The sequence below is a fragment of the Brassica rapa genome, chromosome A03 (assembly GCF_000309985.2).
Source record: "Brassica rapa cultivar Chiifu-401-42 chromosome A03, CAAS_Brap_v3.01, whole genome shotgun sequence".
NCBI lineage: Eukaryota > Viridiplantae > Streptophyta > Magnoliopsida > Brassicales > Brassicaceae > Brassica > Brassica rapa.
This window is the reverse complement of record NC_024797.2, coordinates 9,912,176-9,937,909: the sequence shown is the minus strand read 5'-3', so window position 1 is coordinate 9,937,909 and position 25,734 is coordinate 9,912,176. Positions and strand designations below refer to the sequence as shown.

Sequence of the window (25,734 nt, the reverse complement as noted above, 5' to 3'; positions counted from 1 at the left end):
TAAGAAATCACACATATATATTTTATTTTATTTTGCCAAAGCGACGAGTCTATTACAATCAATTCCTTAAAAATACTTGTAGTTATGACAACTATAACATTGATAAATCTTGTGAACTGTAACATCACTTATAATTCAGTTTAAGATCAATCAGTTTATGTCAAATTTTTAGCTTAACTTTTGGTCAGTTGAGCTGATGGTAGAGCAAGCTAGCTACATAGTTTACTGATATGTGAAACGAGAGTGAAGCAGAGAATATATATATATATATATAGAGAGAGAGAGAGAGATATGAAATAATTTCTAAATGGAGAAGGATAAGTGTCTCCGTTCATTGCCAAGGCTGAAAGTAATTAAACCACATATAGATAGATATGTTTGAAGATTGTTAATTATGTAGTAAACCATTCATATCTGGACTTCAGAAGTAACATGCTACTATATTTGGCTCGCTATGGACTTGTCACATTCAATTATTGCATTTTTGGTTGCCATCCCTCGTGTAACACGAGTTGGTTACAACTTAAGAGGTACAAGTAACAAACTAAAAAACGATGGAAACAAGACGACAATTAAAGTGAAACAAACGTGTCTACCAATGTCAATAAATACACATATTTTAACAGCCATGATGTTCACCTCCTTCAATCTCATTCATCTCTGCTCAAGGTTTTACTGGTTATCTCTCTCCCAGTTTGGTTTTTGAAGTAGCTTATTTACATGTTCTACATTTTTGTAGCCCAAACATGTGATTTCCTTTTTATATTTTGTGAAGCCAACAACTTTTCTTAGAAGTCATTCCAAAAACAATTGTACGAAGCTTTACTTTGTTTCTGAAAGCTTGAACTATATATACATTTTTTAGTTTTGTAAACTTCTACATTAAATATATTAGTCTATATAAAACATTTGCAAACATGAATAAAGCTCTCTTTTCTATTTTTGTTTTTGTTCTTGTTTTGAAAGCTATGTTTTCTGCTCTTGCTTGAGAGAGTGACCAATTTAGTGTTCGTAATAGGAAATCTGAACCAAATTGTGATAAAGGAATAATACGTTTTCAGATCGCTGTGTGGGGATCTTGTTTAACATCTTTTGATAACTACCATTATAGAGTGGAATACAATACAAATTTATTATCTTTCAGTAGAATTTAAAACAAATTATTGGTGGATACACAAAATAAAATAATTAGTATTTTATTTGTTTTATAGGATCTATGTCGACTGTGTACCGGAAGTTGGCAATATGCGGCGGTGAAGGAGGAAGTGAATGGGACGATGATGTATACGAAGGTGTAAGAAAAGTCTATGTAGGGCAAGATCTCAAACGTATCACTTACATCAAATTCGACTACGTGAAGGTTGATGGCCAAGTAGTAACACGTGAATATGGGACAAAAGATCAAAACCCAAAAGAGGTTCTCCACTGCCATTTTTTTCACATTCTAGAATTCTTTAAGCCAATAGTTTCATTTAGTCGGTTTTGATTTGGTGATTGAATAACTAAATAATGTTTTTGTCATATACAGTTTATTGTAGCTCAACATCCGGACGAACAGATCATAGCGGTGGAGGGAAGCTACAACAAAGTGGGTCTCCTTGGCACGGACGTGATCACATCTCTCGTATTCAAGACTTCAAAGGGTAGGAAGTCTCCAACGTTTGGCCCAAACTTGCTCGGACTTGTGAATGGTACAAAGTTCGAGTTTGAGGATCCCGGAAAGAAAATCGTAGGGTTTCATGGACGTGCGGGTGATGCTCTCGACGCCATTGGAGTTTACTTTGTAATTAACTCTCTCCCACCTTCATTGTCTCCTATTTACAAGCTGGATGCTCAAGGTGGTACAGAGGGACGTGTTTGGAATGATGGCTCTTTCGACGCGGTTAAAAGGCTGCGCATTGGTCAAGATAATGTTCGTATCACTTATTTAGAGTTCGAGTATGCCAAAGGTGGCAAGTCAGAGCAACTTCACCATGGAGTGAAAGGAGGAACACCATCCGAGGTACTTCTACTAGTATACATGATTGGTTCAATAATCTAAAAAAAGCTATAGCTATGGTTTAGATGTAAACTCTATAAATTTTCTTTGTGAATTGTGAAAATGTAAAACAACAAAATCTTAGTTTAATTTAGTAATTCTGAGAGTTTTCTGATTGCTAGTTCAGTAACAGAAAACTGTTCTATAGCTATCGAAAATATGTGGCTATAGCAAATTTTGTGGCTATGGACAATTTTTTTTTCCGATGAATTTCTTATATAACCAACCATGGTTTGTGGAAAGAAATTTCTATAGCCATGGAACAACAATGGCTACTCCGTGGCTAATTTACAATGTTTTTACTAGTGGTACGACCTATTTGGAAGAGATGATTTACACCTTAAACATTAACTTTCTTGAATGTTTCTTCTTGGTGCAGTTTGTGCTTGATTTCCCGGATGAATACATCAAATCGGTGGAAGCAACCTATGATAAGCCAAACCTTTTTCAAAATACCGTCATCACATCGCTTACCATCAAAACATCAAAAGGAAGAACATCATCCTTTGGGTATACAAAGGGAAAGAAGTTTGTTCTTGAGCAAAAGGATTGTCCCCTTGTCGGATTCCATGGAAAAGTAGGTGACGCTATTGATGCTCTAGGAGCATATTTTGCACCTTTGGTACCAGCCAAGAAACTACCATCGGTAGGCGGCAACGGAGGAGTTGCATGGGATGATGGTGTTTACGACGGTGTAAGGAAGATATACGTAGGACAAGGTAACGACGGTGTATCCTTTGTGAAGTTTGAGTACACTAAGGGAACAGAGTTGGTATCTGGAGATGAACATGGGAAGGCGACAATACTCGGAGCTGAAGAGGTCATTTTTTGAAAACAACAAGATTCTTTTTTGCTATACATTATACTTCCCTAAATTATAGTTACATTTACCATTGTTATTTGAGTGTATTTTTCAGTTTGTTCTTGAGGATGGTGAGTATCTCACGGCCTTGGTAGGATACTATGATAAGATCTATGGAGTGGATGAACCAGCTATTATCTCACTTCAGTTCAAGACGAACAAAAGGGAGTCAATTCCGTTTGGAATGAGTGCGGGTGAGAAGTTCACTCTCGGGGAGAGTGGCCACAAGATCGTCGGGTTCCACGGACAAGCTAGTGATGTCATCCACAGTGTTGGAGTCACTATCGTGTCCATCACCGAGTGAAATAAGCCTTCAATTGTCTTAATAAACCAGCCAGTCATGTCGGTTGACGATGAATATACCTTTCAATAAGGCATGTGTGTGTTCTTTTGTATTTCGCTCAATGTGATTTTATTCCTATAAACTCCTTTTCTCCTCTATTAGATGAATGGAGTGAAAATTGGAGGGTGCAAATGGTTATATGAATATCTAATAGTTCTGGCATTGCTTTACTGACTACAAATGTCAAACAAAAACTTTGGTCGAGACTCGAGAGAAATCCAATAAGTGAAAGAAACTAACTATATATTATTAATATATGTATATATATAAAAAAAAATATACCTATTGATTATGAGCAAAGGTCGATTGGCTTATTCCTGAAACTAGTAAAAAAAAAATTAAGGTTGACAAGAAAAAAAATATTAAGCTTTTGCATTTAGGAAGTTAATAACCGACACATTATTAGTCCAGTTTATTGCATTGTTGTGTTTTGTTATTATCAAAGGGACAAAGCATTGTACTAGCTAAAACAACCGTGGAATCCCACAGAATGATTAAACATATTTTTAATTTTATTTTCAGTTAATTATTTATTTCCTATTTAAAAGAGTGACGTTTTAAATTTTTGTTTATATATAAATTTTTGACAATTTAAGATTTTTAGAAATGAAAATATAAAAAACAGTACAGAAATGGGCCCACGATACGAAAATTCAAAACGGCCCGCTCCTCCTCTGGAGAAGGCTTTTATCCGCGCAACGAAAAAGAGATTTGAATTTCCAGAAAATGCTCACGGAGAAAGCCAACTTGTTTGTCGTCGTCACTCTTTGTCTTCTCGAATCGCGCTATTCAATAGTAACGCTTCTTGCCTAAAGTCGGCGTTAACTAACTCCATCATAAAACTTGGGTTTTTCCGTTTCGGTTTCGATTTCGATTTCTAGAGAATCTCTCTCTGTTTATGGTAAACTTCAGAGGTTTGTGGCTTTCAATTAGATTTTGTATTTCGAATGTTCGCAATCTTAACACTTTCTTCAGTTTCTCTGCCCCCAGGTTCGGTTCTCAGCTTCAACAAAATGATATAATTCGATTTTGGAGGGTTATTAAAACAGCAAGTCGATGTTTACGGATCTGTCATAAGCTCTCTGACAAGTTCTTAGATTCTATTTTTAACCCATCAGTCAGTCAAACCGTTGAATGATTCTCACCGACCAAACCAAAGTGGTTTTAAGTAGGTTTCACTTTCCGACACTCTTTTATCTTTTCTCTTACGTACAAACTCACTCTTAATAAAGCTTTGTTTCTTTATAATTATTATATAGTTTTTGATTCAAGCTTGCCTTGTTTGATATACACCAAATGAAGAAGCTTTTCTTTTTCAAATCGTCATCTGGTAATAATGCCACTGATAAACATATCCTCGGGGAAAAAGAATCAGAGACTAGTCCAAAGAGTGGTGGTGGTGGTGGCCACGCTCTTAGACGAAGCCGTTCACTTTCTTCCGCTGCTTTTCTCCTTGATGGAACCTCCTCAACTGGTACTAGAAGCAGTCGACAACAAACTCATTCATCTCGGTAAAAAAGAAATCATCTTTCTCTTTTTTTGTGACATTGTTTGTTTTAGTGACTTCTCTTTGTTGAATTGAGTCAGTTTCAGGTGTTTTACACCGGAAAGCCAAGGAGAACATGGTCGCATGTACAATGATTCATCTCCAAGTTTGTCATCGACTTGTTCTAGTAATGTCTTGGACCGTTTCATTGATGGAGAAGATCATCATAGTAAGCCAAAGAGTGGGTCTTCTTCACACAGTAATCATCATCACTCAGGGAGTGCCAAAGGAAGGAGGCTCCCACCTCGAGTTCATACCCCTTCACCACTATCAGATCATGTCCAAGAAAGTTGTATGAAAGATGCATCAGCTCGTTCACTTTCCAGAAGCGTTGTTGAAAGACTCTCTCATAATACTCACGGAGAGTCAAAGGCGTTGAGTTATGACTCAAAAGAACCGATGAATGGATATTACAGGAATGATCACCGCGGAGAGGAGCAAGAGTCGTTCTTGGACGATGAGAACATGCATGTGGGCACTAATCATGCTTATAAAGAAGGCGAGCTAGAGAAGAAGTATAAAGAAGCTGAGAAGAGAGTGAAGCTGCTTTCTCAAGATCTGAAAGAGCACAAGTTTCTTTCAGACTGTGACTTTGACGTATCATCTTTGGTTGATGATGAGAAGATAGGTTTGGCTTTAGAAGTCTTAACTCTCCTACGGTCACAAATGGACGAGAGAGCTTCCGCCAAGGAAGAAATCAAACGAGCAAAGACTGATTCAGATTCCCATATCAATAGACTGGAGAAAGAGAAGAGCCAGTTACAGTTTGAACTGGAGAAAGAACTTGATAGAAGGTCAATGGAGTGGACTACAAAGCTCGAGAGTTTCCAGATGGAGGAGAAGAGGCTGAGAGAGCGTGTCAGAGAGCTCGCAGAGCATAACGTCTCGCTCCAGAGAGAAGTATCAACATTCCATGAAAAGGAAACCGAGCGGATTGATATGATAAGAAACATGGAGGAGAGAGTTAATGAGTTGAGTGAAACAGAAGAGGAAACGCGTCGAGAAAACGTGTATCTGAAGCAAAACCTCTCCAAGTTACAAGAGAGTTACTCTGGTGCGACAGAAGAGCTTGATTATGTAAGAAGAAGCTTTGAAGAGAAGGAGATGGAATGCAAGGATTTACACAAATCTGTTTCGAGGTTGGTAAGAGCCTGTGGGGAACAAGAGAAGACTATTGAAGGACTTAGAGATAGTCTCTCCGAGGAAACTAAGAAGCAACCGTCAGAGATGGTGAAGAGATTGCAGATGGAGCAGATGAGGTTGACAAGAGTTGAGTTCTCACTCAGAAAGGAGGTGGAATCAACGAAGATCGAAGCTGATTCGCTACGTGCTGAGAATGTTTGTTTGCGGAGCTATGACACTATGACAACTTTCAAGCTAGACAATGAGATGAAGATGCGTGTAGGACTCTTGCAAGACCAAGGGGTTATGATGTTAAGTGAGACCACCCAGCTGTGTTACAAGCTGCTCAAGTTCATCAGAGAGAGATTATCTGAAGACATGCATAATGGATTGAGTGAGCAGTTTCTGATTGAATCTGAGATGAATGTCCATGGAATACGGCGTGGAACTGAAAGCCTCAAGAGGAGTTTGCAGACAGTCAACAGTTTGTTGCTCGAGAAAGCCAATGAGATTGCATCAAACTCAGAATCATCGAGGTCTACTGAGCCAAACAACCAATCAGTAGAGGTGAGTTTCATTTCCACATAGGTTTGTTACATGTTTGTATGTGCTAAGTGTTTCACCTTTTGTCTGAGATTTTAGAAACTCCTGAGAGCTGAACTGAAAGCGGAGACTCTAGTGACTAGTTTGTTAAGAGAGAAACTGTATTCCAAGGAACAAGAGATCGAACAGCTGCAAGCAGAAGTAGCAGCAGGTGTACGAGGTAACGAAGTTCTCCAACGTGAAATCCAGAATGTCTTAGACAGCCTATCAATAAACACACACCAATTAAAAGACCTCAAGATTCAGGTGCTTCAGATTTTACTTTTTTTCTTTATGACTCTCATCATAAGTGGTTAATTAAGCTCCTTGAGTGTTGACATCAGATGGTGAAGAAAGAAGAGAACGTGAAGCGGCTTGAAACCAATCTCCAAGAAGTTGCTAAACAATTGTCTAGCATGAAAGTTACATTACCAAAAGTGTTGGAGGAAAGAGAAAAGATGTGTAAGGAAGTGAATGACTGCAGAAAGAGAAACATGGATTTGGAGTCAGAGAAGGAAATGTTGAAGGAGGAGGTGGAGAGATTAGAGGAGGACACACTCCTCAAGGAAGGTCAGATCACGATACTAAAAGACACGCTTGGAAGCAAGCATTTTGATCTCCTCTCAAGTCCTGACTTCTCATATAACGAGTTCTTAGTCCAATAAGACAAGATAATAGATGTATAGGCTTATGTTCTTTCTTTCTTTAGGTATAGATTTGATATATATGCTTTGTCAAACTTTTTGATAGCTAATAAGATTCACTCTTTGTGAATGAACATAAGGAACACAGATGCATTAATCTAAAAGTTTACTGGAACCAATCTACAATACACCATGGTTAGGACTATAACATACTTTATATTGTGTTGGGAAAAAGCAGAACCATCTACATATTGTCAGACAACCAACACTTTCTTCTACTTGCTGTTCAAGCATTTCCCCTGAGGTTATAAATGCAGGTCAAAGCAAAAAAACAAAAACGATAGATATATAATGATTACTTGAGTAGTACTTTCCATATCTTCCTCATATAAACGACTAAAGACCAAACAGATAGTCCTGCTGATACATAAAGCAAGCCAGCACCAGAAGCTACAAGCCATCCAACATTGCTATCCCGGCTTGCGAGAAGTATGGTTAGTGCTGTCATCTGCGTAGCGGTTTTCCACTTGCCCAAGTTATTTACAGCAACAGCCTGGTGAGCAATCAATCAATGCCATTTAGTAAGAACATTAACAAAAAAAGCTAGATGTTGATGATCTAACTTTACCTCTAAAAGCTTTCCATTTTGAGATGCAGCCCATTCTCTTACTGCAGACATTGTAATCTACGTGAACACAAACGTCTCATTTAGTTAAGGACACGCTGCATACTCTTCAAGTGAAGGATACTGAGCTTTCTACATATCTCACCTCTCTACCAATGATTGCAATAGATGGCACCGTCAATAACCATGGAAGAGGTCCTAATACACCAACATCCATAGGTTTTGTACATAGTAAGATCAAAGTAGCTGCAACCATAAGCTGAAGACCCAAAATACAAATCAGAAACATATATGATCTCACTTCCCACTAAAGACAAAAGTCTAAAACAATCCACACCTTATCAGCAACTGGATCCAGAAAGGCACCAAACGCAGAACCTAACTTCATCTGAAAAACGCACATGATCTGACCGTTAACATTGCAATGAGATAATACACAAGAGTTGTGGTATAAAGGAAGTACCTTTCGTGCAAGATAGCCGTCAAGCCAGTCTGTAATGGCTGCTGCAATGAAGATGCTTGTAGTCGCGGTCGTTCCCCACGAACTATCAGCGTAAAAGGCTACAAAGTAAAGACAAAAGAAATCAACTTTACATGAAGACACAGTGTTTGCTGCAACAAATGAACGTACTTGCGACGAGAAGTGGTACGGCAGCTACACGAGCAATGGTTAATATGGTTGGTATTGTAAGAACTTTGGAAGAGGGTTGCGGCGGAGAAGAGTTATGACCGTTGGAACTGTTCTGAGCCGCCGTGAATGCGTCATCTCGACCCGCGAAGCTTGATCGGGTAGACGAAGATGGTCCGTGTTTCTCAGAGGGAGACGAATACGAGGAGAGGTGGCGGTGGTTACATGTCTGAATCCGAAACCTTAGAGGTGTGTGGGAGGAGTACAGGGAAGGAAGAACACGGCGTGAGGAACGGCTAATATGCGCAGGGTGAGAGAAGGATGCGAGGGGAGGTAACGTGCGCCGTGAAGTGACATCGACGATTAACGAAGCGAGGCTGGATCTGAGCATGGCCTAATGGTTTTTGATTTGGTTCTGTCTGTTTGAGAAATTGTCGGAAGAAACCTGAAAAGGTTAAAATCGGAGAAGATGAAGTCGAATAGATTCAGAAGAAAGTGACGTGGATTCATAAGGGTAAATGTGACTTTTATCATCGGAACTTCACAGTGGACTTTCTAATTTAATGAGGCCCACACAAAATATTAACTAGCCTAAAGCCCAAAACAGGAGACAAGTTCAGTTATATATATGGAAACCTTACAAAATTTATAGTAATTGAACACGCTAGAAGATTCCCTGGAGTAAAAGTGAATATAGAGTGAAGAATATTCCAACCCAACTCTATATTTTACTTCATAATAGAATATATTCTATAAATGGAATAATCTATTTTTTGTTTGTTCATTATAATTGAGTAGAAAATAGAATATGTTTAGAGTTTTTTTAATTTCATATTCAGTTTAACTCTATTTTGAAGAGAAAATGAAGTTTTACATTGAAAATGCTCTAAATAGTACTAATGGTGTATTGGAAATGTGATTAAAATTTAATACATTGTAAAAATATTCAAATAATTATATATGGCTTAAAATTCTTAAATTAAATTAAAATTTGATCTTGGATTTTGTTTTTTAGAAAATAAATGACATGTGTTTGATTTTAGAAGAAGAAGAAGAACAACTTTTTTCTTTGAAAACGATATAAAATTTGGTTTAACTATACCAAAAAAAAGAACATGTTGTTTGATATAAGGACTTATTGGTGGAATAACCAAAAAAAAGAAAATTAAATTTTTAGAGAAAGGGAAAGAAAGAAATAGGAAGAGAAAGAAGGAGAGAGTGTATACAACAGATGTATACAACAAAAACATCACATATATATATATATATATATGAATTTATTACATGCAAAGCCATATTATAACAAAATGGCTGGTATAACTATACAAACATTTTAATACCAAGTTAGCTATTACGTAAACAAATTATTCTTATAAATATTAGTTACAATTCTTATGTATTTAGTAGTTTTAGAAGTAATTGAAAATTTAATTATTATTTATTTCCCAGAGAGAAAATCTCTTAATCTCAACCCGCGCGACATCTTCTACCACTACCAGGTTCACAACCCGGGTTAAATGGTTCATCATCACCTCCTGTCTTGCATGTTCCCGAGGCACAACTCTTGTGGTGGTGATCTTTGTCCTTTTGTCCGCTCCCTGTGTGTGTGGCTTCAGTTGTGGTCATGACGATACACATAATGGCTATAAGAGCCAATGATAGAACAATTGTTTTCTTGGATATAACCATTTTGCTTAGGATAATTTGCTTTTTTTGCTAATGAACACTCATGCGATTTATAGTGTGAATTTTTTTATATGCTAAATAAAGAGTGTTAATGGGTTTGGTTAGCCGTAACCTTTGGATATTTTGTTGGTTTTACGAATTGGATGGTGAACCACACTTGTTAGTTTTGTATAAAAATAGTGTAAGCATCATTTTTGACTGTTGTAAATAGAAATAGAAATTATTTTATTTCCATTCAACACATATTGTATTATCTAGGAAAATTCTGGTGGTAGAATAAAACTATATATAAGTAATGAAAAAAAAAGTAATGAAAAAACTGGATTCACTTATATCAAGGAAAATTGGGCTCAAACATGGAATCTGCACAGACAACTATCACACAACCTCACAAATAATATGAACAAACTATAGTACCCCGCGCGGATCTCCCCTAGTATATTATATATTTCTCATTAAATTAACAATAAATTAATTAATAATCCATAATTAATACTTTCCATTCTTTTATAAAATAAAATTACAGAATTATCAAAAGTGAATATAATATATATTTGATAATTAATAATTTTAATAGTCAAGATTTGATAACAATTTGCATATCCTCCATTATTTTTTGTTTAATGTTATATTACTAAAATAAATTAAACAATCATGTTAATCATATAATAAAAGTTAGATTTTTTTTTGTATATGTTATATTTTGAATTTAAGAAAAACGACTATAAATTAGGAAAATTGTTACAAGTTTCACGCCGAATTTTTTGTGATCTATAGTTTAAATTTTTGTTATAAGAAGATTTCAAATGATTATAAAACCATATGAGTAAAAATCAGATTTAATAAATATTTAGATTAATATATATATATATATTAAACTATATAGTATATACAATATAAAAATACATAAATATTTTAATTTAAAAATTTGCATTGAACAAGTAATGAAAACTTAATATTTTAATTTTGAAATTTACGTTGAATTTCAAGAAAGATTATATATTATTAAAATATTTAAACTCCCACACTAAAAGTTTTGTTATTAATGATTTAAAATTTTTGTTAAAAAATATAAATAATCATAAAATCATATTATTAGGAAGTTTCATTTAATAGATAGTCATATTAAAAATATACTATATGTATATGTTAATATTATTTAAATTTAATTACATACAATACAAAATAGAGAAAATCATTGTTTGAATTTACATACCAAAATGATTGTAAATAAACAAAAGTGATTTCTTTAATATATGTATTTGTGTCAATTCAAATATACACATAACATTTAATAGTTTTCAGTTATTAAATATATATTTATTAATTTGTTTCATAATATGTATAAAATGTTAAATAAATAATAATAATAAAAATAATATGTATATAAAATGTTCATTCCGTGCAAGGCGCGCGATAGTAGTTAATGATCATGATGAATTCAAATTTTAAAAATAATAAAGTATTTATTATGAAATTTAATCCAAAGTGGTGAAATTTTTTTTTTTGTAACTATCCACACAATAGAAAACACATACAAAAATGATCATGATGAATTCAAATTGTACGATTGATTCAACATAATTAATAATCATGTGATTCTAGTTTGAAAGTAAACTGATAACAATGTGATTTATGAATGGAAAATGTCATCGGTTAGAATGAATAAGTGATATAAAAATACGATTATAGAGTGCCTATATTCAATTTTATGGGTCCGAAGTAAACCTTTTAAGAAAATTTAAAAAAAAAAATTTTGTGCACCAGAAAATTTAAATTTTAAAAAACAATTTTTTGTTTTATTAACCTGAGGTGCAGCTATGGATAGACCATGGATAGACCCTTTCTCTCTGTGTATTCAAATGATAAGTGATTTCAAACTTGTATACACATGAACATGTAAAACATTTTAAGCTCACACCGTCAAAGTAACGGACTTTTGCTCTGCCATGAAAATGCGAACACATATATATGTTAATAATTAAGTGCGTTGGCAGTTTCACCACCTGCGAATGAAGTTAGAAACAGAAGAAAACCTAATCTTACAAGAATATTTAGTGATGCTATTTATTTTAGTGTTGTGAATATTCCTTTTTATTAGAATTGTTATTAATTTGCAATACTAATATTTTAGTATTGTGAATATTTTTTTTATTAGAATTTAATTATATTTAATAAATGAATATTTTTGGATTGGGGTCAACTTTAAGTATTTAACTAAAAATTAAATAAATTCTAAAATTTTATGCGGTCAGTCCACCCCCTCCTTATACACTGCTTATGCCACTGATTAAGTGTTTGTATTGCTGTTTTTACTAAGTTCGCTCATCTAAAAACATCAACTATTGTGATGGTTGTTCGCTCCCTAAATATATTACATCTACATATATATCGTTAAAATGATGTCATATTAAAATATGCCGGGGGAAGTGGTAGTTAAGTGGCATTGCCTTTTGAGTTTTGATAATGTTCATAGTTGTCAATGGAAAATAGTTGTCAAAGGAAAGACAAATGAAGTATTAATTAAAAGAAAAGAAGAAGAAAAATTGATATTGAACAATCCATAGTGGACCAGAATCAACAAAGTTATGCTATATATGAAAAAACATTTTTATTTGAAAAACAATACATTATTTGGACTAATTGAGAAAATACCACTTATTTGATCTAACAAAATCCGAAGTCCAAATCTCTCATTTATTTATAAATAGTTTTTTACCTCCACAAAAATGTGCTGAGAAAATAAAAATCTCTTGAATGGAAGTATTTTTAAAAACAATTTTAATTTATATCGACAAATATGATTTCACTATTTTTATACATAACTAAATAAGTGTGGTTGGCCATCCAATGCGTAAAACCAACAAAATATAAAAGATTACGGCTAATCAAACCCATTATAAACATTTTCAATTTAGCAAATAAAAATTTCCACTATAAAACAGTATGAATGTTCATTAGAAAACAATAAACTATCCTAAATAAATATTAAAAAGATTCATCCTAAACAAAATGGTTATATCCAAGAAAACAATTGTTAAATCACTGGCTCTTGTAGCCATTATATGTATTGTTATGAGCACAGCTGAAGCTACAAATATAGGGAATGGAGCTATGGGCACAGACCGCAAGGGTTGTGCCCCGGGAGCATGTGAAGGTCAGGCTAACCCATACACACCAGGTTGTGAAAATGGCGAAAAATGTCGTGGGGGTTGAGATTACGACATTAATTTCTTGTAAATGAAAAACTTGTGACCCGAATAATAATTGATTTTATAATTACTTCTGAAACTACCAAATACATAATTGTTGTTGTAACTATATTTCTGAGTATAATTTAAGCAGTAGCTACTTGATATTAGCATTGTAAGGTTATATCGGCTAACTTTGAATAAACATGTTCGTATATATATATATATTTTTTTTTTTCGTATATATTTTCTATGGTGTAAATGTTTGTGTAGCTATACCAGCCATTTGTTACATAATATGGCTTTGTATGCAATAAGTTCATGTATATAAATGATGTTTCATTGTATAAAGCTTTTCTTTTTTTTATTAAAGATATACATGAGCCGGTTTTTAGCTTTTCTAGTTAAAAGTTAAGAGACAGTTTCTTATATTCCGCTAAGAACCCACCCTTAGAGCATGTTTCGATTATCTAATATTCCGTTAAGAATCCACCCTAAGAACCTCTCCATTAAACATGCTCTAAGAACCCCCTCTAAAAACTCCCCATTAATCACGCTAATGCTAATGTAACCATTAAAATAGTGAAATTCACTTTATCTAAGAACCTCACTCTAAGAACTCTCCATTAATCACGCTAATGCTAATCTTTTATATATTAAAAGAGAAACATTGTAATAAATGCATTAACACTATAATAGACACGTGTCAGCTTCACAATGATTTGATAATAAATATGCTAACGCGTTCACACTATATTCATAAATGTGTTCACACTATGTACTTTGCATTTTTTTAAATATAAAACTTATATATATGGTTCCAATAAAACTCTGGATTTTTCGGTTCGAATAAAAATAGATAATGAATCAAAAGCCAAACTATATATATATATATATTATTTTTATTGTTTACAGATAAAATTGAGCAAAATATTCATACATTTTGATTCAATTCGTTATCCGTTTTGATTTGAACCAAAAAATCTGGATTTCCGTAACTTTACGAAACAAATCAAATACTAAAATACAATATCCAAAAAAGAAGCAAATCACAAATACCAATATTTTTAGGAACATATATATAATTCGATCTGTTATATGCATATATACATATATGTAAAGAATTATATATATATACGTTATATATATTATACTTTATATCAGTTTTACAATATATTTTTTATAAATTAAATTTATTATATTAGGTACTAAATTGTTAAAAAGTTAAATAATGTTTTATTTAAATTATTTTTTAAATTTTATTTTATTTATGGATAAAATCGGATATTTTTTAAAATTCTAAAACATTTAGGATATCCGAGTCACCAAATATCTAGGTGGCTAAAGATCGAATGGACACGAATGCTTCCAAATACCCAAATATTCGATCTGTGCCCACTTCTATTTACGGATACAATTTTATTTTCTTTATATGAAAAAATTAACTAATGTCAAGACCTTTTTTATTTTAAATTAATTTTAATTTTATCTTTCATGTATTATTTTGAACAAAAATGTTATTTAATATTAATTAACAATATCTTTATATATTTATCAACTATTTTTATATACTTTTTATATACACATATGTGTGCACTTTGATGTGAGTATCTTGTAAGTAAGTATTCACCACAACTGAAGTATCTAATTTTTTTTAAAGTTAAAATATTTTTTTTTAATGTTTCTTTTCTAACCATTAAAATAGTGAAATTCACTTTATTGGTTTTTGTATTTGGGTCCCTTTATTCAATTACGATTACTAATTCAATGGGCTAGCAACCCGAAGAGATCGGGTCTTCTTGACCCGTTTTGGGATCCAATATCTCAATTCTCAATAGTAACCCTTCAACTCCGATTCGAAACTAAAACCGATCACTGGCCTCCAGATTTCTCCCGTGGTTTATCGATCCTGAACCCTAATGGATCATCATCAAGAGGACAGCGAGAAACAAGACGACGAGGTTTGATTTCGATCTCCCAGATTAGGGATTGGTCTTTGCTCCAGCAAATTGAATATACTCATCTCTCGTTTCCTTGTTGATTGCAGAAGGAAGCTCTTGCTCGTCTTGAGGAGATTAAGAAGTCAATCGAAGCTAAGATGGCTCTTCGTCAAAGCAATCTCAATCCTGAACGACCTGGTTTGTTTTTTTTTGCTAATTTAGGGTTTTCATATTGCGTCTATCAAATGTTGTTTGAGTGCTTTAAGTTGTCTTTGTTACTGATCTAGTGTAGAAATTTGTAGTTTGAGTTGTTGCTGAGACTGCGTCCTTCACGTTGCAGATTCGGCGTATCTTAGGACTCTGGATTCTAGTATCAAGCGCAATACAGCAGTTATCAAGAAGTTGAAGCAGATCAACGAGGAGCAGCGTGAAGGGCTCATGGATGATCTGCGAAGTGTAAACCTTAGCAAGTTCGTTAGTGAAGCAGTTACTGCCATTTGTGAGGCCAAGCTCAAAAGCTCAGATATTCAAGCAGCTGTCCAGGTTAGGGGTCGTTTTTCTTATGCTAATCATGTATATGAATATATCTCTTGTGATCACATGTCTCATTGGGATTTTTATAGTTGTTATCTTTGTTTCAGTAGTTTTTTATTCATTAGACTGCTTTGAATGTCAATCCTCTTACCCGGGTTTAGGTTTATGTGGAAAGATGCCTTGTTCTCTCAGTTTAGATGATTAGGGGTCTCTTTTGACTTTGTTATTTATCATGGGACATAATAGAGTAGCGTGAGAGGATGCTCACTTTTTTTTAAGGTAGCTGATGTCCATGTTTTCTGACAGATATGCTCACTACTTCATCAGAGGTATAAAGAGTTCTCTCCTAGTCTAACACAAGGGCTCTTGAAAGTATTCCTTCCTGGAAAATCCGCCGACGACGTAGATGCAGACAGAAACTCAAAGGCCATGAAAAAGCGCAGTACCCTAAAACTTCTTCTGGAGCTCTACTATGTTGGAGTAATAGAAGATAGTAACATCTTCATCAGTATTATTAAGGACCTTACCAGTGCTGAACACATGAAAGATCGAGATACGACCCAGACAAATTTGACACTTCTTGCCGGTTTTGCTAGGCAAGGAAGAGTTTTTCTTGGGCTTCCCATATCTGGACAAGACGAAGATGTAAGTAGGTTTCAATATCAGCTGAATTTTTATGCCCAGTATTTGATGAGGTGCAGAACTAAATCTGACTAAAGGTTACTCTAGTTTTTTAAGGGGCTCGGCGTCACTGCAGAACAGAAAAAGAATTTTAAGAAAGCTTTCAACACATATTATGATGCTCTGGCAGAGTTGCTTCAGTCCGAGCACAAGGTTAGATATTTATTTGTTTGCACATGTGCAGAAACTTTTATAGATATCTTTCTTTTTTGAAATTGAAGTACTTTCTTCTTTTCTTTTCCGTTCTCCGTTTTATGTAGTACCTTCATTATATATATATATTTTTACAGTCACTTCAACAAATGGAAAAAGAAAATGCAAAGCTGGTAAATGCTAAAGGGGAGCTTAGTGAAGACAGTGCATCGTCATATGAAAAGCTGAGGAAATCATATGACCATCTCTATCGAAATATCTCCTCGTAAGTTGATCATTCTTATAACTCAACTGGGTTTTCCTGTTCTCATTGGGTCTAGCTGTAGTGGAGTTGATTGCAGAAAAGCTTAGATCATAAATCATAATCTTTGTCATTTAATCCGTCAGTAACAGTATACTTATAATCCATGCTATTATTGTTAAGCTCTTAGTACTGTCTGATATATTCTTGAAGTAATTAGCATCTTTTTGCCGTCATTGTAGTGTAAAACATAAAGTGTCATTGTTCTGCGTCAGTTCGTTTGCCAAACCTTTGTATTGATCATGACATACCGATTCACTAGAACCCTGTGATATTTGTAACGGATCTTAAGTGATCTTAGATTTATGGTGTTTATCCTTTCATCCCATATCTTTGATTGGAATGGGTTATCTGGTAAAGGAACATCTACAGTTTCAGTATTCAGAGGCTATTTGCTTAGGATAAATATTAGTTACAAAACAAAAAAGCTGTTTTCTCATCTATAACCTCTGCATACTATAATGTATCGTATGTCATGTTGCAGTTTGGCTGAAGCACTTGATATGCAGCCTCCTGTTATGCCAGAGGATGGTACAACTAGGCTCACAGCAGGGGACGAAGCCTCATCGTCTGCTGCTGTAAAGGATACATCTGTCCCGGAACCTGTTTGGGACGATGAAGAGACCAAGACATTTTATGAGTGCTTGCCTGATCTGAGGTCAGTTCTAATTTGTGGTCCTAAGAAACAACTTTGTGGGAGAATGTGTTGTTTTCAAGTGGCACTCAGAAAACTTCAATTTTTTTGAAAGAGTCTGGCTTATCTAGCTCATTATAGCGTTTACTCTTCTCTTTTAGTTGCTTATGTCATCTTCGTTGTTTCTCTAGGGCATTTGTTCCAGCAGTCTTGTTGGGAGAAGTGGAGCCTGCAAAGACAAAAAACAAATCATCTGTGAGTGGATGACGCATTCTCACTCTTTTCCTCTTAGGATATAAGAAACTGTTGCTGCTATGTGAGAACGTGGATGGTGTTCCTTTTTAATACGTAGTGATCAATAGACATGCTCGAAAGATTTCGTGCTGGGCATAGTTTTCTATAAATCCAGCACTTCGGATTTCATGCCCTGTTGTGATTGGTTGTAGGAGTCTAGCTCTGAAGTTGTCGAAAGTCAACAAACGGCTGAAGACACAACAGAGTTTCCTGCTGATTCTGGTAATATGGCTGATGTCTCAACTACTGAGCAGCCAAAAGAGAAGGATGACGTAGACAAGGAAAAGGCTAAGGGTGCTAAGAAGGAAAAAGGGAAAGAAAAGGATAGTGACAAGAAATTGGAAAATGAGAAAGAGAAAGGCAAGAGCCTTGACGTGGCAAACTTCGAAAGATTGTTACAGCGACTTCCTGGTTGCGTAAGCCGTGATCTTATTGACCAGTTAACGGTAAGAGTTTTTGAAATGATTTTCTATTTGATTTCGTTTTGGTTGAACGTCTTTTTTTGCTCTATTATTCACTTCTATGTTTTTCTTTCCAGGTGGAATATTGTTATTTGAATTCCAAGACAAACAGAAAAAAACTTGTCAAAGCGTTATTTAATGTCCCTAGGACATCTCTGGAGTTGCTAGCATACTATTCGCGTATGATTGCAACACTAGCAACGTGCATGAAAGACATCCCTTCTACGATTGTGCAGATGTTGGAGGAGGAGTTCAATTATCTAGTCCATAAAAAGGTTAGCTGGATGTGTTGCATTGTCTTTGTTAAGTAATTATATCTTCTTTCAGACATTTGACTAGAATTGCACTTTTATTCTTCGAGCAGAGTGAAGTCAAATTCACTCTGTTGATATTAATGCCTCTGTTCTCAGTTTGGCTTCCAACCTTCCATTAAAACGCTCCTCAAAGTTGATAATATACTGTCTTATGAAGTTACAAACTGAATTTTGTGCAGGACCAAATGAATATCGAATCAAAAATCCGGAACATCAGATTTATTGGAGAACTCTGCAAGTTTAAAATTGTGCCTTCTGGGCTTGTATTCAGTTGTTTGAAGGTATAATGCTCATCCATCAACACATGCATTTTATAGAGATGTTTATTTTCTTGAATTCTCTGAACATACGTTAGACACGTTTCTAGTATATACATTTGGTAATTTTCACTTAAACCACTTACAGGAGATGAAAAAGTAATTGCATGGGGGGTCATAAAAAAAAAGTAATTGCATGGGGATTTTGATTTCTATCATCTCTGACAAAACTCGAGCCATTCAACTGTATAAAATGTTCACTTCCCTTTTTCTTGCAGGCTTGCTTAGATGATTTTACTCATCATAACATTGATGTTGCTTGCAATCTTCTGGAGACATGTGGCCGTTTCCTTTATCGGTCTCCCGAGACCACACTCAGGATGACTAATATGCTGGACATATTGATGCGCCTGAAAAATGTCAAGAACTTAGATCCTCGTCAAAGTACTCTTGTGGAAAATGCCTACTACCTTTGTAAACCACCTGAAAGATCAGCACGAATCTCTAAAGTTCGTCCACCATTGCATCAGGTATTTACTAATTTCTAACTATATTGTCCTTTATGTTTCTTAATTCGTATTATATTTCGTTGCTCAATTGTATTGGCCACTTTGGTTTTTCTTACACTTCTTTTCAAATTTCTGCAGTATATTCGAAAATTGCTATTCTCAGATCTTGACAAAGATTCCATTACGAATGTACTGAAGCAACTGCGGAAGTTGCCATGGAGTGAATGTGAGCAATACATCTTAAAGTGTTTTATGAAGGTTCACAAGGGAAAGTATGGTCAGATTCACTTAATTGCTTCCCTGACTTCTGGATTGAGCCGCCATCATGAGGAGTTTGCGGTGGCTATTGTTGATGAGGTGTGTTCCTTTTACTGAATCTTTTGTATATACTAATACATGTGGATTTTGTGCTGTCCAAATCTCTTAATCCTGCAAGCTAACTTCTTAAAAAGTCTTTCTGAGTTTTACTTGAGGAAGGTGCATCGGTCTCGGGGATCTATGTACAAATTGGTTCCCAAAAGTCATATAACTATTACCTTAGATGGTGTTGCATAAATGGCCCTCTTGACTCTTGACAAAACATTCTGATTTTCTTACTTCAACTGGGGGAATTGAATTGTGTGTAAGGTTTTGATTCGACAAAATATGTAGCTTGTTCTCTTAGTGTGTAGTTATAACCCGAAAAGTAATGGTATATTATTGGCATTTGTTTCTGATTTTGTGCACCAGTGAAAAGGTCTAAGATATTAAGCTCCCCTTTTAGTTAGAAATGAAATTTGCGTTCAAGTTGGAATGATGTTGTTTCTTATGTGAACTTCTACGCATCATTAAAGCCTGTAATAAGTGTTCTGTTGAAAATGGTTTGGAGGACCATGCCTATAGGTTTGATGTATCAGATCTGAAGAGTGTGTGGAGATGCTTTCGTATCATAAAATATGGTGCTTAGTGTGTTTTGTTCCTTGGATATGTCGGCTCAGGAATGATGTTTACATGTTTCGCTTAAATTTATCTATAACTTTTTATGGGCTTATTTATCTCACATTTTCTTAAAAGTATTACTTGTTGTCCGCGGCTTAGTACCACGTGGTCCACGTCTGTTTTTTAAGTAACATGATAATTTGTTTTCATTTGAAGGTACTGGAGGAGATAAGGGTTGGGCTTGAGTTGAATGAATATGGGGCACAACAGAAGCGTCTGGCCCATATGAGATTCTTAGGGGAGCTGTACAACTACGAGCACGTAGATTCGTCTGTGATATTCGAGACGCTTTACTTAACTCTTTCATATGGTCATGGTACTTCGGAGGTAAGTGAGCCTCAGACATTTTAGATTATAACCCTTTGCCGAGTTCTAAATGCCTGTGCTGTGTGTGCCTGTGTGGTTTGGCATTCGAAAAATTACAGTCATTAGTGTCTCTTCTCGTGCTTAGTTTCTGCTATAGCCTATACATTCCTCATTGACTGTTGTACTGATGGACTGTTGTATATAATTTTATGATATTAGCAAGAGGTGCTGGATCCGCCAGAAGATTTTTTCCGTGTCAGGATGGTTATCATTCTTCTGGAAACATGTGGACACTACTTTGATCGAGGTTCTTCAAAGAAAAGGCTTGATCAGTTTTTGGTACATTTCCAGAGATACACACTGAGCAAAGGTCATCTTCCTCTGGATATTGAATTTGACTTGCAGGTTAGTTTTATAACTGTTGTAGATTTTGTAGAAGTTGATTCAGTTTTCACTTAAGGGTTCAGGGTATCTATAACAGAATAAAGTGTCTCAACGCAGGATCTTTTTGCCAATTTGAGACCCAATATGACCCGTTACACGACTATTGATGAGATCAATGCAGCTATACTTCAGCTGGAAGAGCGTGAACATGCTTCTGCTGCAGACAAAGTCAGTGTAGAAAGACATCCAGATACAAAGCGTCCAGGCATGTTTTCGAACGGTAAAAGTAATGAAAAAAATATTGGAGAGAATGGTGAAGCTCCCAAAGAAGAAAGCGACAGTGATTCTGGTAGTGGCTCTGCTGTCCGAGATGGACAGAATGAAGAGTTGGATGATGGAAATCATGAACGGGGATCTGATAGTGACGATGGGGATGACTATGAAGATGGCGTTGGACCTGGATCTGATGATGATAACGAATTTCGGGTAAGGCAGAAGGTAGTAACCGTAGATCCTGAGGAGCAAGCAGACTTTGATCAAGAACTCAAGGCTTTACTTCAGGCAAGTTCACATTTGGTCTTTTTTTTTTTTTTTGTAGATTGATGCATCTATTTTTGGTACGAATGTGAAAAACCAAGGCATTTGAAACTTAACATGAACATGGTTAACTGTTTTCTGGGTGCAGGAGAGCATAGAGCAAAGAAAGCTAGAATTGCGTGGTAGACCAGCATTGAACATGACAATACCAATGAGTGTTTTCGAAGGATCTGGAAAAGATCATCACCATTTTGGGCGAGTCACAGGTGACAACGGTGAAGAAGTCGTGGATGAAGAGAATGGAGAGCCAAGAGAAGTTCAAGTGAAGGTCCTAGTGAAGAGAGGAAACAAACAACAAACGAAACAAATGCTAATCCCGAGTGATTGCTCGCTAGTGCAGAGCACAAAACAGAAAGAGGCTGCGGATTTGGAAGAGAAGCAAGATATAAAGAGGTTAGTGCTCGAGTACAACGAGAGAGACGAAGAGGAAGCTAATGGGTTAGGGACACAAGCCTCGAATTGGATACCTGGTGGAAGCAGAGGAAACACTCGTAGCACAGGTGAAGGAAGTGGGAAAGGTGGTGGATCTCGTCACCGGTTTGTTTATCATCAAGGAGGTGGCGGTTCGTATTATTCCCGAAGAAAGTAAGGTCTGGATCAGCTCTGTGTGTCCAGCATGTTTGATCCAACTTTAACTTGGATTTTGCTTTTCAAACAAAAACTAATACTCCGTCTGATATAAGATGTTTTGTTTCAATGCATAAGAATTAAAAAATTTACATTTTAGAAGATAATATTATTAAGTAATATAAGTTAAATATAAGTTAATCAATCATAAATAATGTAGCTGACCGATTTTTAATAAAGTTAAAATATTTTAAAAGTATCAAAATATTTTATATTTTGAAATATCAAAAAATTTTCAAAACATCTGGGAAACGGAGGGAATATGTTTTTGGAGCTACCTTGCATCTGAGTTACTCCTAACCTTACCAGCAGCATGAGGTTTCTCAACTTTTATACTCACGAGTATATCAAATATAGTTTCATATTGTTGAAGACCCTTCCTCAATCATCTGGACATGAAGTCTAAAAACCTCATCTAGATTCCCTTCTCTATAATAGCCTGCAGTAACCGTAGTGTAGATAATAAGCATTTTTGGAGTCGCATCTTTCTTCTTCATCTCCTAAGGCCTATTGCTTGCTTTCACAAATTGTCCGTTCTTATTAAGCCCGTTGACAAGTACCACGTACAAGATTTCATCAGGACAAGACCCGAAGCAAGAACCTCCGAGTACAAATCAGAGTCAGATACCAGCCTCATTTAATAGCCCGGAAGCCTTTTCAATATCAAAACGGCCTCGTACCATCTTTTTGAAAAATCTTCAAAACAAAAGATCCCTCATCATTATTGAGATATCTCTAACTTGGTTAACACTTTTAAACTCTATTTAAGAAACATTCAATAAGGATGCCCTTAAAAGTCTATAATTTTTTCCACATCCGAGTTTAGTCTTTACAAAATTTATTTTTAACTTTAATAATAGCATATCGTAACAGAAAAAAATTCCATCACACAAAGATATCAACTCTGTGCATTACAATTGAACCAGCAACACTAAAATACTCATTGATAAAGTTTCTCACATGTATATTTACACTTAAAAATACTAATATATAATCATTGTGATTACTTAATTAAAATTTAGTATTTTCAAAAAGATTTAAACAGTTAATCCATATTTTCTCACAATCTTTTTGATGGTTTATCATTTGAAAAATTATTTTCTTATTATCTGCTATTTTTTTCTTTAATTGTTAACTCCTAACTCTACTTTTTTATTTTCTTTGATAGTTTTATTATATACGTTTTTAGTTAGTTATCATGTCATATCAATGTAACAGTACTATTAAGTATTAACGTAAGATAATTGCTACCACAGTATAAAGACTATAATAGAGGTATCAAGATGACTGATACCTAACATAAATGTAGACAGAAGTAGAACAGTATAAATCTTGAAAATGAATAAAGTTGTTTGTTGTATGCTAAATAGCTCTACTAGGTCAAAGTTATCTCAGTTAATTTAAAAGTTTTGTGCCGACACTACTCTTTATTTTAAGTTGTAAACTTTTAAAAAATGGAATTTCAGCTATTTAAATTTATATATACACACATAAATATAAAATATTAGAGAAGGACATGTTTAGAGGGTCCTCTCGAAATGCAAGTGAATTACCCTAAACTAGAAGGAAGGTCACTAACCAAATCAATTACTTGATGAAAGCTAGTATAAAGAATATATTAAATCAATGACATAATCATGGTTTGAAGACATAATCTCGCGAGAGCCAAAAAAAACTTTTTTTTTATGAAGAAGATATAAACACACACTTATTTCAATATATATATATATATAAAAATATATATAAATAAATATAAACATAAAATGTTTTATTACTATAATGGATAAAAAGAGGTTTATCAGTAGTACTATACCTTTGGTGCTTTTATGTTCGTCAGATTATTATATTTATATCTCCAGTGTCACTTGTTTGTCCTTTTGGTCTCAGAGTTGTCGATTCTGGTCGGAATCATAATACCCAACTTGACTCTTGGGTCTTGTAAAAGAATCAAAATGCAGAATTACCGAATCCAACGAAAACAGTGAGCTAGAAGAGTACACATACTGATGAGTAAAGTGTATATTGGCAAACTTACAATCTTTTCTCTTTAACATATAAATTTGCAATCTTAGGGTGCAAATTAATTTGGTGGAGAGAAATTAAACGAAGCCAAAAAGGTCAATATTATGAAGTAGAAATCTTTGGTACGTGTCATGGACTCCTATAATTGTTTCTCTTTCCGTTTTAAACTAAGTGTCGTTTATGTTACGAAAAAAAAAAGTTACGAAATAAGTATTATTTTATAATTTCAAAGCAATTTTTATTATATTACTTTATTTTGTCTCTAATTAAATTTAAAAAACAGTAAATATTATAAAATTTTAATAATTAAATAAAAGTAAATCTGAACATTTAAGTATTTTTAGTATGTGTGAAAACCTAAAAATGACATCTAATTTGAAATGAAAATAATATTTTCTACATATAATATATTTTGATATAAAAAGACAAGTGGAGTAATAAACAACATAACATTATTGAAAACAAAATCAATATCCCCAAATAAGTAGCTCTCAAGTACCAAAGACGGATCAAGTAACATAGATATCCAAAATCACGGGCTAGCTAAAGAGTACACCCAGCTTAAATTATGGTAAAAAAACAAAAAGAAGATAGTAAAATGTGTTGCTATTTATCAAAAGTGTAAGTCACGCCGCGCAGCGACAAATGCGGAACAAAAGAAGAAACAATCAAAAGTTTCAAAAGCTTTCTTACCATCAACTGTTCTGATATGTGTAAGACAAAGAAAGACCGGAGATTACGGGGACCAATACTGACGTCGACCTCTCCCCGTCGGTGCCAATTCCACCAACTTTACTTCACTGCTCACTTGTTGTAAGTAACCATATTTAACTAATCGTAAACTTTTTGGTTTATAAGAAACACCACCATATAATGATAGGGATAAACTACCATTGTTGTTAATTTTTAATAATAATACGATCCACCTGATTCACATGAACTGATTATATATAGTTTACTATCGTAAGTAGTAGATAACTGATAATGAAATCTACAACAAGTAAACTAATTGTACCATTTACTAATAGATTATTATCACGTTAGTGAACAATAGTCAATTAGTACACCACTGAACATATTTTAATCATTGCGCTTCGGATTCTTTTCGCGTGATGGCAGCAATTTGTGTTTCTTCTTCTTTTCTTTTGGGGTAGATAACCAAAATTGTGGAGATTTAGCACACACACAAAAAACAATTGTTGGAGAATAATTAAGTCGTTTTCTTATTATATAGGTTTATAACATAGCGATCAGATAGATATTGGAGAAAGAGGAGCATTTTATTTCTCTTTTGAATTTAATAAATGTTAGTTAATCAGGACCATAGACATTAGCAAGTGCTTTGTTGAGATCTTGAAGGGAATTCATTTTCTTTGAAGTCAAAACATACTTTAAATGTAGGTTTGAATGCATTACGATCATGTCAATAACTTGAAGTTAAGGGAAGTTGAAATAATATGGACCAGAAGAAGTCA

At 34.5% G+C, this 25,734-nt stretch overlaps 5 protein-coding genes across 10 annotated transcripts; 4 read left to right on the top strand and 1 right to left on the bottom strand.

The window, feature by feature from the left end:
* The first annotated feature begins 572 nt into the window (after positions 1-572).
* Positions 573-3,417, top strand: LOC103857860 (jacalin-related lectin 22). 3 transcript variants are annotated; one of them, XM_009135108.3, is made up of 5 exons: positions 573-669; positions 1,212-1,417; positions 1,529-2,002; positions 2,418-2,858; positions 2,956-3,417. In XM_009135108.3, the coding sequence occupies exons 2-5, from the start codon at positions 1,217-1,219 to the stop codon at positions 3,202-3,204; spliced, it is 1,365 nt and encodes a 454-aa protein (XP_009133356.2). In that variant the 5' UTR covers positions 573-669; positions 1,212-1,216; the 3' UTR covers positions 3,205-3,417. The 3 variants fall into 3 exon arrangements, with proteins under 3 accessions (XP_009133356.2, XP_009133357.2, XP_018512513.2); XM_009135109.3 differs by having other exon boundaries at positions 660-678; XM_018656997.2 differs by having other exon boundaries at positions 667-812.
* Positions 3,418-3,653: 236 nt separating this feature from the next.
* On the top strand, positions 3,654-7,313 carry LOC103857859 (MAR-binding filament-like protein 1). 4 transcript variants are annotated; one of them, XM_033288520.1, is made up of 6 exons: positions 3,654-4,157; positions 4,234-4,411; positions 4,503-4,754; positions 4,831-6,478; positions 6,554-6,760; positions 6,838-7,313. In XM_033288520.1, exons 3-6 carry the CDS (start codon positions 4,540-4,542, stop codon positions 7,156-7,158), a joined length of 2,391 nt encoding a protein of 796 aa, XP_033144411.1. In that variant the 5' UTR covers positions 3,654-4,157; positions 4,234-4,411; positions 4,503-4,539; the 3' UTR covers positions 7,159-7,313. The 4 variants fall into 4 exon arrangements, with proteins under 4 accessions (XP_033144411.1, XP_018513479.1, XP_033144412.1 ...); XM_018657963.2 differs by having other exon boundaries at positions 4,219-4,411; XM_033288521.1 differs by having other exon boundaries at positions 3,654-4,411; positions 4,837-6,478.
* LOC103857858 (CDP-diacylglycerol--glycerol-3-phosphate 3-phosphatidyltransferase 1, chloroplastic) lies at positions 7,270-9,004 on the bottom strand. Its single transcript, XM_009135105.3, has 6 exons — positions 8,394-9,004; positions 8,226-8,323; positions 8,100-8,150; positions 7,908-8,021; positions 7,766-7,822; positions 7,270-7,690 (listed from the first exon to the last, which is right to left on the bottom strand). Exons 1-6 carry the CDS (start codon positions 8,779-8,781, stop codon positions 7,493-7,495), a joined length of 906 nt encoding a protein of 301 aa, XP_009133353.2. The 5' UTR covers positions 8,782-9,004; the 3' UTR covers positions 7,270-7,492.
* A 1,125-nt stretch (positions 9,005-10,129) lies between these two features.
* LOC103857856 (protein RALF-like 36) lies at positions 10,130-13,665 on the top strand. The gene has a single exon (XM_009135103.3). The coding sequence runs from the start codon at positions 13,089-13,091 to the stop codon at positions 13,290-13,292; it is 204 nt and encodes a 67-aa protein (XP_009133351.1). The 5' UTR covers positions 10,130-13,088; the 3' UTR covers positions 13,293-13,665.
* Positions 13,666-15,028: 1,363 nt separating this feature from the next.
* On the top strand, positions 15,029-22,378 carry LOC103857854 (regulator of nonsense transcripts UPF2). Its single transcript, XM_009135102.3, has 17 exons — positions 15,029-15,228; positions 15,315-15,405; positions 15,548-15,750; positions 16,048-16,386; positions 16,471-16,575; positions 16,713-16,840; positions 17,361-17,534; positions 17,702-17,765; positions 17,957-18,250; positions 18,343-18,540; positions 18,759-18,860; positions 19,115-19,366; positions 19,484-19,702; positions 20,480-20,650; positions 20,849-21,034; positions 21,131-21,574; positions 21,699-22,378. Exons 1-17 carry the CDS (start codon positions 15,187-15,189, stop codon positions 22,197-22,199), a joined length of 3,513 nt encoding a protein of 1,170 aa, XP_009133350.2. The 5' UTR covers positions 15,029-15,186; the 3' UTR covers positions 22,200-22,378.
* Positions 22,379-25,734: the final 3,356 nt, after the last annotated feature.

Bases quoted from the DNA above. Each gene is read 5' to 3' on its own strand.
- LOC103857860 (XM_009135108.3), top strand. From the start codon at position 1,217: ATGTCGACTGTGTACCGGAAGTTGGCAATATGCGGCGGTGAAGGAGGA. The intron at 2,003-2,417 runs GTACTTCTACTA...TTCTTGGTGCAG, and splicing joins AAGGAGGAACACCATCCGAG to TTTGTGCTTGATTTCCCGGA. The intron at 2,859-2,955 runs GTCATTTTTTGA...TGTATTTTTCAG, and splicing joins CAATACTCGGAGCTGAAGAG to TTTGTTCTTGAGGATGGTGA.
- LOC103857859 (XM_033288520.1), top strand. From the start codon at position 4,540: ATGAAGAAGCTTTTCTTTTTCAAATCGTCATCTGGTAATAATGCCACT. The intron at 4,755-4,830 runs GTAAAAAAGAAA...GAATTGAGTCAG, and splicing joins CAACAAACTCATTCATCTCG to TTTCAGGTGTTTTACACCGG. The intron at 6,479-6,553 runs GTGAGTTTCATT...CTGAGATTTTAG, and splicing joins CAAACAACCAATCAGTAGAG to AAACTCCTGAGAGCTGAACT.
- LOC103857858 (XM_009135105.3), bottom strand. From the start codon at position 8,781: ATGCTCAGATCCAGCCTCGCTTCGTTAATCGTCGATGTCACTTCACGG. The intron at 8,151-8,225 runs GTACTTCCTTTA...TGCGTTTTTCAG, and splicing joins ACGGCTATCTTGCACGAAAG to ATGAAGTTAGGTTCTGCGTT. The intron at 8,022-8,099 runs GTGTGGATTGTT...TTGGGTCTTCAG, and splicing joins TGGATCCAGTTGCTGATAAG to CTTATGGTTGCAGCTACTTT.
- LOC103857856 (XM_009135103.3), top strand. From the start codon at position 13,089: ATGGTTATATCCAAGAAAACAATTGTTAAATCACTGGCTCTTGTAGCC.
- LOC103857854 (XM_009135102.3), top strand. From the start codon at position 15,187: ATGGATCATCATCAAGAGGACAGCGAGAAACAAGACGACGAG. The intron at 15,229-15,314 runs GTTTGATTTCGA...TGTTGATTGCAG, and splicing joins GCGAGAAACAAGACGACGAG to AAGGAAGCTCTTGCTCGTCT. The intron at 16,387-16,470 runs GTAAGTAGGTTT...AGGTTACTCTAG, and splicing joins TATCTGGACAAGACGAAGAT to TTTTTTAAGGGGCTCGGCGT.